Source organism: Pantherophis guttatus, chromosome 15 (genome assembly GCF_059756535.1).
Source record: "Pantherophis guttatus breed Tessera chromosome 15, ASM5975653v1, whole genome shotgun sequence".
Classification (NCBI taxonomy): domain Eukaryota; kingdom Metazoa; phylum Chordata; class Lepidosauria; order Squamata; family Colubridae; genus Pantherophis; species Pantherophis guttatus.
Window position 1 is genome coordinate 9,689,840 of NC_142077.1, and position 12,196 is coordinate 9,702,035.

A 12,196-nucleotide genomic window follows, 5' to 3' on the forward strand; every position below is an offset into this window, starting at 1 on the left:
TCCCAAGGAGCCATGTGCAAATCCTCGAAGTTTGTCTGAGATACGTTTGGTTGAAGCTTGGGCTGATGCAATGGCCTTAGGAGATTTTGCAATGTAGTGAGCTCTGCAGTTAGATAATCCTATTATATCCTGGAGGGTCATGCCTTAATCCCAACATCCTGGAGGTGAAGGTCTTTTGTCTTGTAGATAGGATGGCCCAGTCTCTCTTAATGGGCACCAAATATCTGCTGGGGGCAGGGAGCTGGGGCTGAGTTTCTGTCTCCCTTAAGATTTCTTTTTCTCTTTTAGGGGAAATATAATATTCTGCCTTTTTAATATTTCATTCTTCTGGGAGGGAGTGGCTTCCCACAATGGTTATAGCATTGTTTCCTGTAAAGAGAGATTTCAGATTGGTGCAGTAGAAATAGCAACACTGAATTTATGCACGCACACAAACATAAAGGTATTTTTAAAATATTTTTCAATTGAAGAAAATGTTTGATGTTCTAGTAAAAAAAATAAAGGGACTAGTTTCTCTCTGGTTCTCGTATTTACAGCAAAACTCCGAAGGAGGAACTCCTGAAACAAATCTTCCCAACAACCTAACACTGATGCAGAACTCAGCAGGGAGCTGGAGGAGAGGCACAGGAGGTGAGAAAGTGCCAGGTATTTTTAGGGAGTTTTAATTTTAAGCAGGTTGGGTGGTTGGAGTGAAAACCTGAGGGGGCTAATTTCGCTCTTGTCTTCGTCTCCTACAGAATCGACAGTTTGGAACAACAACTTGAAGTGGAGAGGAAGGAGTATAAGAGCCTCCTTCTGCAGCAAGCTGGGGAGAAACAGGAGCTCCTCACAGAGAACAAAACTCTCCAAGAACAACTGGAGAGGTGAGAAATATATAGAAGGGAATCCTGACATTCTTTCAAATTCATCCATCCTTCCATCTATCCATCCATCCATCTATCTAGCTATCATCTATCATGGAGGGCTAATTTCTGCTTTTCATAATTTACAGAAATTCAAAAATATTCGACGAGATGATTGAGGAACGAATGAATCTAAAGGAGGAAATTAAGGACTTACAAATTAGGAACGAGAAGTTGAGCGAGGAGAAGGCAACAATCCTGCGGAATTTCAGGGAGAGGCTGAGGAGGAAAGAAACAGGTAGGCAGCAGCCCTGACTGAGGGAGGGAGAGGACCAGGATTCCTTGAAGCAACTTGATTAAACCATGATTCCAGGATGAAGAACCTACCCTATAAGGGATGGAGGAATAGATGAAAATTAGGATGGGGAGGCCACATTTGACCACTTACTACAAAATCTCCCTTTCTCATTCTTCCAGAGGCAGAGACTGACCATCATGGTGAAGGGGCTGGAAGATCAGGAGGAAGACTTTGAAAAGCTCCCGAGGATCCCAAGATTTACAGAAACATCTGCCAGGAGCTTCAAATAGAATAGAATTTTTTATTGGCCAAGTGTGATTGGACACTGAAGGAATTTGTCTTGGTGCATACGCTCTCAGTGTACATAAAAGAAAAGATATGTTCATCAAGAATCATAAGGTACAACACTTAGTGATAGTCATAGGGTACAAATAAGAAAACATTAGACAGCCACCTGTTCTGAAATGGTATAGGGTCTCCTGCTTGAGTAGTGGGCTCATTAACCAAAATAACCCTAAATTTAGATTTTTGGAAATGCATCTTCAACGAGAGTTAATTCCTCAGGACAGGACAGGACAGGAATTTAACTGGGCAGTTAGAAAGGAGGCCTCCTAAATGAAGGGAACATTCCTTGATCACCTAACTTTCTCAGTTGCAATTCCTATTGCCATCTTCTTCGTCGTTTAGCATTGCGAAGGGTATAAACGCCAATGGAAAATTCCTGGAGGCGATAAAACTTCTAGCAAGGAAAGCCAACTGCAAATTAACCATTTGCCCAGAGGTTTGTAGGAAGTTAGCACCCACCCCTTTCCTAGAAGAATGAAATATTTTAGAAAATATTAAAAAGGCAGAATATTATATTTCCCTGGTTGAGAAATGGAGAAACATATTTTAAAGACAAAGCAGCTCCCACCTTCCTGCCCCCACCCCCACCTTTGTCAATGGATCATCATCTGCAACACAATAGGACCCATCTAGCAACAGAAACTCACCACATGGCACCTGGGAAGATTACATCAGCCAGCAAAGTTAGCTAAGAGCCCCACCCCCTAGGAGTCTAACAACCAATCAGGATACTCTTTCTGGACCCCAGGAAGTTCAAAGCCAGAGAGGGCATAAAACCAAGGCACGCTCAGCATCTCGTCCCTTTTTCTGTTCAGGAACTCAAACCATGTGATCCTGTCCACATTAAACCATCTTTCCAAGCAGTCTCCATGTTTCCAGTGTCTTTTTTCCCCACTTGGAGCTGAACCCAGAAGGATAATTCTTCTAACAAGTTGAAAACGGGGGAGACTGCTGGATTCAGGTACACCAGTCTGGGATCCAAACTTAGACTTAGACTCACTTAGCAACAGGGCTCTTGGTCTCCATTCTGGTCATAAGACAAGGACTTCCTGTATTGGCATTCTAATTAACTAACTGGTATTCAACTGACATCGCAGGAAGCAAACCACGGCAAACATCCCACATCCGGTTATACTGTGGGAATAACATTTAACAGATTCTTACCATCTGGGCGGGGGGGGGGGATATGTCTCCATGCAGGGTTTCCGGCTTCCTCTGGCCAGTCCCCTCGCTTGCTTGAAGCTGTTTGAAGAGAAGCAAAAAGAACGGTTATGGGAAGGCTGCCCTGTTTGAAGGTGAGCTCTAAGGTTATTCTTTCCGGCTGATTCCATGGGAGACCAGACTACCCATCCTCATGTATAAATCTTTAATTTTTTCCAGGTCTGAGGAGGGTGGGGAAAATTACCCTCCATGAGATCCTGACGGACAGAAATTTGCACCAAGACAGCAAATATGTTCAGGTAAAACAGTAACAAAACTCTGGCATTTTCTACGTTAGGTAGAGAATTCACACCACATTAAAGAAGAAAACTGATTCCCAGCAAAAGACAGAAGTTCCCCATTGCATAATTCATTCCCCACCATTAAGTAACCGTTTACCAAGGATTTAGAGGTGTGAAAATGAACCCAGAATCTTAGGATGCTCCTTTGCTTGTAAGACTTTTCTAAGAAGCTGGTTTGCAACAGCCAACTTCTAGATCGCTCTTAGTAATTTCCTTCTTTGACTACTGTCAGGCCCTCTTTTTGGATCTAAGGATGACATCTGTCAAATAATTGTAACAGGGAGTTACCAGCTGCCTGTTTTCAAATCCCAGGTTCTTATTTCCTAACAAGTAGAAAAAAGTATTTTTGTTTGGTTTAGAAAACCCTGCATCCGATGGAAAAGTGGTCTATTATCCTTTGAAATACCACATAGTTGATACTACCTCCTTGGTGTCTCCAGCTGAGCAAAGGACTATTGTTTCATTTTAAAAAGATTGAAATCACTCCTTAAATCAACAACCGCATGTATTTTTAAGCCTACGTGTCCCTTTCCATACCTCCTTGGTGTCTCCAACTGAGCAAAGAACTATTGTTTTCATAATCATAATCATAACTTTATTTGCCAAGCATATATAAGATAACACGTAAAAGTATAAACATAATTTGAATACATGAAAGGAGTAAGTAAAAAAGAATATTAGGACAGGGATGGTAGGCACTTAGGCATGCTCCTTACAGTTTTGTAAGTTTTGTTTTAGAATGATTAAAACCCCTCCTTAAATCAACAACTACATGTATATTTTAAGCCTAGGTGTCCCTTTCTATAACATGTCCCACAACTCTTTGTGTATAAAATACGTTAAGGACAGGATACTATATTAAAGGATACCTTTAATATGAATTAAAGCTTTAACACAGGAGTCCCCAAACTTGGCAACTTTTAAGACTTGTGGACTTCAACTCCCAGAATTCCTCTGCTGGCTCTGCAAGCCCAAATTGTTGGAAATGTGGCTATCATCAGGGTACCTTCTATCATATATGGTGGACATGCCCCGAAGCAAAGAAATACTGGAAAAAAAATTAGAAAATGGATACAAGAAATAATTGAAGATAACATTCATGGCGCAGAGTGCGGCTGCGCGGGTGGTTATGGGAGCGTCGTGGCGTTTCATTTTAGAAAGATTGAAATCACTCCTTAAATCAACAACCGCACGTATTTTTTAAGCCTACGTGTCCCTTTCCATAACATATCCCACACCTCTTTTTCTATTCTTGTCGAACCATTTCAGCAGGATGAGGGCAGACTTTGGTTTTTTGAGCCTTTAAATACACTTTCAAAGAAGAAATTATTAACCAGAACTACACCTTATCAAATATGTTTTAAATTTCAAATCGGCTAGAGTTACAGGAAGCAAAATCCCACACCTCTAAAAGTCACCAAAGTTGGACGGCCTGGTGTGACAGTTAAATCCTAAATTAAAAAAAAAAAAGATTTAAAGCCTCTGGGGTGTAGTTGGTTAAGGTCTGGATTCAAATCCACCCTCCTGGGGTGATTCTAGGCTTCTATTCTCTCTCAACCCAACCTATTTCATACGAATTGAGATTCCCACACCCTCGGGAGAAAGTCAGGATATCAAGCTAACATAACACAAGAAGTTCTTGACTTACATGGGTTCACTTAGTCACCATTTGAAGTTACAACAGCACTGAAAAAAGTGACTTAGGAACATTCTTCACACTTACGACCATTACAGCATCCCCATGGTCAAGTGATCAAAATTTGGATGCTTGGCACTGACTCATATTTATGACAGTCAGTGTCCCAGGGTCATCTGATCCCCTTTTGCGACCTTCTGATGAGCAAAGTCAATGGGCGAAGCCAGATTCACGTAACAAGCGGGTTAATAAGCGGCCTTGGTAGTACAGTGGTCTAAAGCAATAACAGGGTGCCTGCAATTACTGCAGGTTTGAATCTCACCAGGCTCAAGGTTGACTCAGCCTTCCATCCTTTCTAAGGTAGGTGAAATGAGGACCCAGTTTGTGGGGGCAATAAGCTGACTTTGTATAAATATACAAAAGGATGAAGGCTATTGCTTAACGCATTGTAAGCCGCCCTGAGTCTCCGGAGAAGGGCGGCATATAAATCAAATTAAAAAAAAAAAAAACTTAACAACTGCAGTGATTCACTTAACAATTGTGGCAAGAAAAGTTGTATAATGGGAGCAAAATTCGCTTAACAACCATCTCACCTAGCAACAGATATTTTGGGCTCAACTGTGGTCATAAGTCAAGGACTATCTGTAATAGATCGTTACTTGAACACTTAAACTCAGGACACTGATGAGGGAGACATCAAGCCAGAGATATAAAAGTGCTTTAAAGGTAAAAGTTCCCCTCGCACACATGTGCCAGTCGTTCCCAACTCTAGGGGGCGGTGCTCATCTCTGTTTCAAAGCCGAAGAGCCAGCGCTGTCCGAAGACGTTTCCGTGGTCATGTGGCCGGCATGACTCAGTGCCAAAGGTGCATGGAACGTTGTTCCCTTCCCACCAAAGATGGTCCCTATTTTTCTACTGGCATTTTTTACGTGCTTTCGAACTGCTAGGTTGGCAGAAGCTGGGACAAATAACAGGAGCTCACCCCGTTACGTGGCACTAGGGATTCGAACCGCTGAACTGCCGACCTTTCGACCGACAAGCTCAGCGTCGTAGTGCTTTAAGGACAGATAATATGAATTAAACCTTTAATGCAGGGGTCCCCAAACTTGGCAACTTTTAAGACTTGTGGACTTCAACTCCCAGAATTCCTCTGCTGGCTGGGGAATAATTCTGGGAGTGGAAGTCCGCAAGTCTTAAAGTTGCCAAGTTTGGAGACCCCTGCTTTAACCTGACGGGAACCCATCACACACACTTGTCCTTCTGTCCCTCTTCCCATTGACTGGAACCGGAGTATTTTAAAGCAGGAACTCGGACTGACCGAACGAGACATCATTGATATCCCCCAGCTCTTCACTCTTGAAGGCTCCACCGCTACAGCCCTGTTTCCAGACATGGTGAGAGACCTTCCTTCCCATTGGTCTTTCCAAAGCAAGCATCCCTTCTGAGCATCCTACGGGGCTGAGGCTGGGTTTCAATTCCAAGGTTCAAGGGAGAGAACAACAGAGATTTATAATCTACCACATCTATGGAGGATTCTCAGTCATCCAGGCCATGGTTGTCCCAAAGGTGCTTTTTCAAGAGGCAACTGGACATTCCTGTTTTTCTTTGAAGATTTTCCGAGAAGCAAAATGTCTTCAAAGAAAAACAAAAGAAGTGCAGTTGCCTTTTAAAGAAGCACCTTTGGGATAATCTACCATGCTTCCCATCTGCAAAAACGAGATACCTTTCCATCTGCAAAGGGAGAAATTTTATAATCTTTTTATCCTCGTTTTTAAAGATTGCCTTCAATGTCTTTATGTTGAAAAGGTAGTGGCTAAAAGGGAGCTTTTCTTTAAAAAAAATTACACAAGGTGGACTGTTAGCAAATGAAGACAATGGCCAACCAGCACTGATAATTCTAAGCAATAGCATCTAATCATGAAGAATGGTTAAATCCTGTTGACTCAAAAAGGGGAATCTTAGATTTTCAAACCTTTTAGCAGAGGAAAAAAAGACATGTGGATGGGAATAGTTTTACTCAATTCTGGGCAAAAAGGGGTCCTTCCAAACTTGAATGAAGGGGTGTTTTGGGCGTTGATGTAACAGTCACTTAAATATGAGCCAGCAGTGCGCTGCAGCTGCCAAAAAAAGCCAACACAATCTGAGGCTGCATTAAAAGAGGGATAGAATCAAGGTCACGTGAAGTGTTAAAATGCTTTATAATACCTTGGTAGGACCGTACTTGGAATACTGCATCCAGTTTTGGTCGCCATGATGTAAATAAGATGTGGAGACTCTAGAAAGAGTGCAGAGAAGAGCAACAAAGATGATTAGGGGACTGGAAGCTAAAACATATGAAGAACAGTTGCTGGAACTGGGTATGTCTAGTTTAATGAAAAGAAGGACTAGGGGAGACTTGATAGAAGTGTTCCAATATCTCAGGGGTTGCCACAAAGAAGAGGGGGTCAAACTATTTCAAAAGCACCTGAGGACAGGAAAAGAAGCAACAGGTGGAAACTAATCAAGGAGAGAAGCAACTTAGAACTAAAGAGAAATTTCCTGACAGAACAATTAATCCGTGGAACAACTTGCCTCCAGAAGTTGTGAATGCTCCAACACTGGAAGTTTTTAAGGACAGCTTGGACAATCATTTGTCTGAAACGGTACAGGGTTTCTTGTTTGAACAGAGGGTTGGATTGGAAGACCTCCAAGGTCCCTTCCAACGCTTGTCTGGCTTTCTGGAAAAACGCTGTTTCTGGAGAAACCAGCGAGAGAAGAAGAAAACACCTGGAAAAGCCAAATAAATTTACATTTTCAGTGAGAATTACTCAAAAGCGATCACCAGGAACTTTCGGATAAAACCACAAGGAGGAACTGCTGTCTCTTCTCTTTGTAAGGAGCAAGAAATATTTACTCATTGTATGAAGGCTGACCTAAATTGACTTCCCAAAGATTATTTGAAGGAGGAAGGAGGCACTTGTAAATCTTGCAAGCGTTTGTGGTTTCAAGTTGCTAACTCCAAGTTCTAAACAGCAAATCCAGCCCAAAGTCTGATTACTTGGCAGAATTTGCATGTGGGAATGAGATGCTTCCCGTCCATTACAAGCATAGATAGATTTAGAGGTTAGGAGTTGAGCGGTGAAGGACCAGCTACAAAAATCAGATGAGAATCTCGGATCTCTGGAGGAAAAAAAAAAAGAGAGAGAGAGAGAGAGGGAGGGAGGAGGGAGGGAGGGAGGGAGGGAAAGAGAGAGAGAAAGAGAGAGAGAGGGAGAGAAGAATGGGAAAACCTGATTGTTTGGATTGAGATGGCATCGTTATCTCAGCCAGGAATGCAAAATTGTCAAAAATAAAAATGTGCATTATTGTCAAATTGTCTCCGGCTCAGTTGTGCAAACTAATCTCTTTGCAACCTGATGCATCTCAGTGACTTTCATCGGCACCAGACAAGAGGAAGTATTAATGTGCCCAATTAATCATGTTTTTCTTTCTAAATGTGGGGCACGGGTGCTTTTTCAATGCAACAGGCACACTAAATTACATGACTCCACGATTCACTTAATGACTGCAGTGATTCATTTAACAACTATAGCCAAAAGAACGGTTGTAAACCTGGGTGCGACTTAGTTAACAGCAGCTTTGCTTAGCAAAACAAATTCTAGTCCCAATGGAGGTTGTATGTTGAGGACTACCCAGGGGTCAAATGCTCCCGGTTCGGACCAGATTGCCCGATCCGGTAGCGATGGCGGCAGGTGGTTCAGAGAACCAGTAGCAAAAATCCCTGGCCCCTCCACCCACGCCCACCCAATCGCCCGGTCGCCCACTTGCCACTTCTTTTAAAAAATGCTTTTAAAAGGTTAAAAAAAAAGTCTCTGACGATCCCAGCTGAGCTGCCTGATCGTCACAGCCTTTTTTTTTTTTACTTTTACAAGCATTTTTTTACAACCTATTCGGCGGAATAGGTTGTAAAAAAAAAGCTTAAGTTATTTTGTTAGTTGGTTGCTGAAATTAAACTTATTGAATCGAACTCTGGAGACGGCCTCCTTCTTTGGTGTCTAAGCCAAATCCAATCCGTCAGATAGAAATAGAATAACAGAATTGGAAGGGTCCTTAGAGGTCTTCTAGTCCAACCCCCCTGCCTAAGCAGGAAACTCTACAGATGGATGGACAAAAACGTTTTTCATCAATTTAAGACGGCAGGCTTCCTCTTCCAAAAGTGTTTGACTTCTGAACTGAGCTGTGTTTAAGAAACCAACTTCATTATCCTTCATCTCAAATACAAACCTACCCCTGAGGACTGAACAGGCATATAAAGACACAAGATTCGGCGAGTCCTTATTTGCAGACCTCTTCAACTGTCTTTATCGCAGAGGAGGGAGCCGGTTGTCCATTTTCAAACACATCTTCTGCAGATCTCAAGTTTTCTAGATAAAATCACCGAACGGTCTGGATCTCTGCTAAATTAGCCTCTTACTTCTTTCCAACTGGAAAACACAAGGATTAAACGTATTAATGTTTTGGAGGGTTTTTTTGGAGGGAATGTCTTATTGGCTTTTACTGTCTTTATTGTTTAAAATGTTTTAAAGATTTTAATTCTAATCTAATGTTTCTAAATTGTGAGCCTCCCGGTGTCATTCGCCGGGATGGGTGGCTTTACAAATCAAATCTAAATAAATAAATAAACCAACCTGTCTCATTCTGGAGTTCGGTTACTTTCTAGGAAGTCTCCACGCCTTGTGGCTACTTCCTCCTTCTCCCCCTCCCCCTCCTCCTCCTCCTCCTCCTCCTCCCTGGGATGGAAGCTGATAATTCTCTTTGGGTGAGAACATGGGCTGCCAGCTCCCAAATCAGCAACCCCAGCCCAGAAGGCAGGATTAAGGTGTGCACCAGCCTATCAGATGGCAAGATGGTGAGAGACTGAGCAGGTACCCACCCCATCCTTTCCCCCTTTTAAATCTCTCCTTCCAGCTCAGGGATGTTTATTCCAGAGCCAGCAAACCCCACCTGGAAGAAGGGAAAAAAATATCCCCCAGGATGACTGACCAGAGGTGCGTCCAGCTTTCAACGGAGAAGGTTACCAGCACTGTCCATATTCTGGGCACCGAGCTCTTCCTGGACATCCTTGGGTAAGCATCTGGACATTCCTATTACACAATGTTTTCTGATTTACAGAAGAAAATAAGAATTTAGAAAATCTACTGGTCTTCCTGAAGAGATGCGCAACACTTGCCCATCACCGCATCTTCGCATCAAAAAGAATTGGTCCCAAAGGTGCTTTTTTTCCCAAAAGGCAATTGGACTTTCTTATTTTCTTGGAAAACATTTCGCTTCTCATCCAAGAAGCTTCTAAGAGCGAAGTGTTTTCGAAGATGACAGCAAGAAAGTTCACTTGCCTTTTGGGAAAACACATCTTCAGGATAACCAACCATGGATCTGGATGATTGAGGATCTCCATAGACATCAGGAAGTAGTATTCCCAGTTTAAAAGAATTGCTAATTGGGATTGTTGGAGGAATTTACCTGGGTCAGGTTAGCTTGGAGAAGATAGCTTGGAAACACACTTTCAATTCTGTTTCCACTCTTCAATGTGCCAGAAGTGACCAAAACAGCATTTTGGAATTGCCAAATTCATTAGGGGTAGATTCCCAATTTTTGCCAGACTGGAATTAGCCAATGATAGAATTTGTTATGATATTTTAGAGGGGAGCACCTTATCCTTTCAGTCAAAATTGGACATTAAGAGTCCAATCTCACCCATATTAATGTGGACGTTTGGCAATGAACTATTGCTGGAGCAAAAGGCATTAAACGGAGGCGGGGAGGAAACTGCATATCTTAAATCTCTTATGACTTAAATGGGAACAGTTTTGCAATGAACAGCGTCTTTCCTTTAGGGCAGCCCCGAGGGCTGCGACCTGCTTCGAGATCTGGGCCACCCACGGCCTGAACATCTACAAAATCGAGGATCACATGACAAAATCGAAGGTCTGCTGCCACGACTCAACATGGCCGCTGGACCAAACCGTCAAATTCAGCGCCACCATGGATGCACCCAGCGACCAAGTCGATGACAAAAAGGTGAGGATAGAAACATAGGCCAAAGATTGCAGATCCTGGGATTTGTAGGCTTTCTTTTTTTAAAAAAAAACCAAAACTTTATTAAACATATAAAAGTAAAATACTATACTATGTATATACAAGATACATATATATTAATACAAACGACAATACATAAAAAGAAAAAGTGATTTTGGTCACACGTCCATTATCTTATTAACAGTGCATATTTGTTATTATTATCAATAATTATTATTATCGTACAAAATTTTACATTTACTCTCATTTCTACGAATTATCCAATCATACCCCCCTATTCCATGCTATATAACATTTTGAGTCTACCTTGTCCTTCATTTCAAATGTTAGTTTATCCATTTCCACACAATTATAGATTTTTTGGATTATCAATTGGTCTGTTGGAAGTTGATCAGTTTTTCAATATTGGGCGAGCGCCAATCTGGCTGCAGTGACTATGTATAATATTAAATACTTTATTTCTTTCCTATAGTTTTCTTTAATCATCCCTAGTAGAAAAATCTCTGGTTTGAGTTCTATTTTTTCCGATGTTATTTCTATTAGCCAAATTCTTACTTTTTCCCAATACTTCCTAATTTTTGGGCAAAGCCACCAGATGTGGAAGAAAGTACCCTGTGCCTGTTTGCACTTCCAACAGGTTGGACTTAAATTTGAATACATTTTTGCTAGTCTCGAAGGGGCCAGATACCATCTATACCACATTTATTGATTCTCTTTATAAACCACTGATTTTGTTATAATATAGTTATTTTCCCACACTTTTTCCCAGTCCTCCAATTCTAAGTTATGCCCAATATTTCTTGTGTAGGCTTTCTTTTAGACCTACAAATGGATTTCCTGAACAAAATTACCATAAATAAACCAACGGAATGACTTGGCTGCAGAAGTTGTGAATGCTCCAACACTGGAGATTTTTAATAAGAGATCGGACAACCATTTGTCTGAAATGATATAGGGTCTTGAGCAAGAGGATTGGCTGGTTGGACTAGAAGACCTCCAAGGTCCCTTCCAACTCTGTTATTCATCATCATAAGCTCCAATAAGCCTGGTTTATGAAGTTCAGATATTGACAATGTGCTTAAACCTGGCAGTGGAAACCAGTGGAGAATTTTAGATAGGGAGACCAAAAGAAAAAGAAAAAAAAATCATTTATGCAAGGTAAGGTTTATTAGTGGTGCAGTGGTTAGAATGAAGTTTTGCAGGCTAATTCTTTTGACTGTCAATTGCCAGCAGTTCGATCCTGACCAGCTCAAGGTAGACTCAGCCTTCCATCCTTCCGAGGTCGGTAAAATGAGGACCCAGATTGTTGTGGGGCAATAGGCTGACTCTGTAAACTGCTTAGAGAGGGCTGTAAAGCACCGTGAAGCGGTATATAAGTCTAAATGTTATTGCTATTTATCCACCACGAAGCAAATTAGAAATTTCCCAATTCAATGTTCCTTTGGGCACAGGAACCATGATAGATTATAAAGTTGAAAACAGGGGTGTGTTAAAGAGG

At 41.7% G+C, this 12,196-nt stretch overlaps 1 protein-coding gene and 1 long non-coding RNA gene across 2 annotated transcripts in view; both read left to right on the top strand.

Annotated features, from left to right (window-relative positions):
• Positions 1–357: 357 nt before the first annotated feature.
• On the top strand, positions 358–1,539 carry LOC148111882 (uncharacterized). Its single transcript, XR_015729958.1, has 5 exons — positions 358–442; positions 537–630; positions 738–863; positions 992–1,140; positions 1,320–1,539. It is a non-coding gene; the product is annotated as an uncharacterized LOC148111882 (long non-coding RNA).
• A 1,140-nt stretch (positions 1,540–2,679) lies between these two features.
• Positions 2,680–12,196, top strand: part of LOC117660265 (protein-arginine deiminase type-3-like) — a 34,187-nt gene continuing 24,670 nt past the window's right edge. The window contains exons 1-4 of the mRNA XM_087879086.1: positions 2,680–2,780; positions 2,866–2,945; positions 9,571–9,728; positions 10,497–10,680. Coding sequence (XP_087735212.1) covers positions 9,637–9,728; positions 10,497–10,680 — 276 coding nt within the window. The 5' untranslated portion in view covers positions 2,680–2,780; positions 2,866–2,945; positions 9,571–9,636. The remainder of the gene's footprint in view (positions 2,781–2,865; positions 2,946–9,570; positions 9,729–10,496; positions 10,681–12,196) is intronic.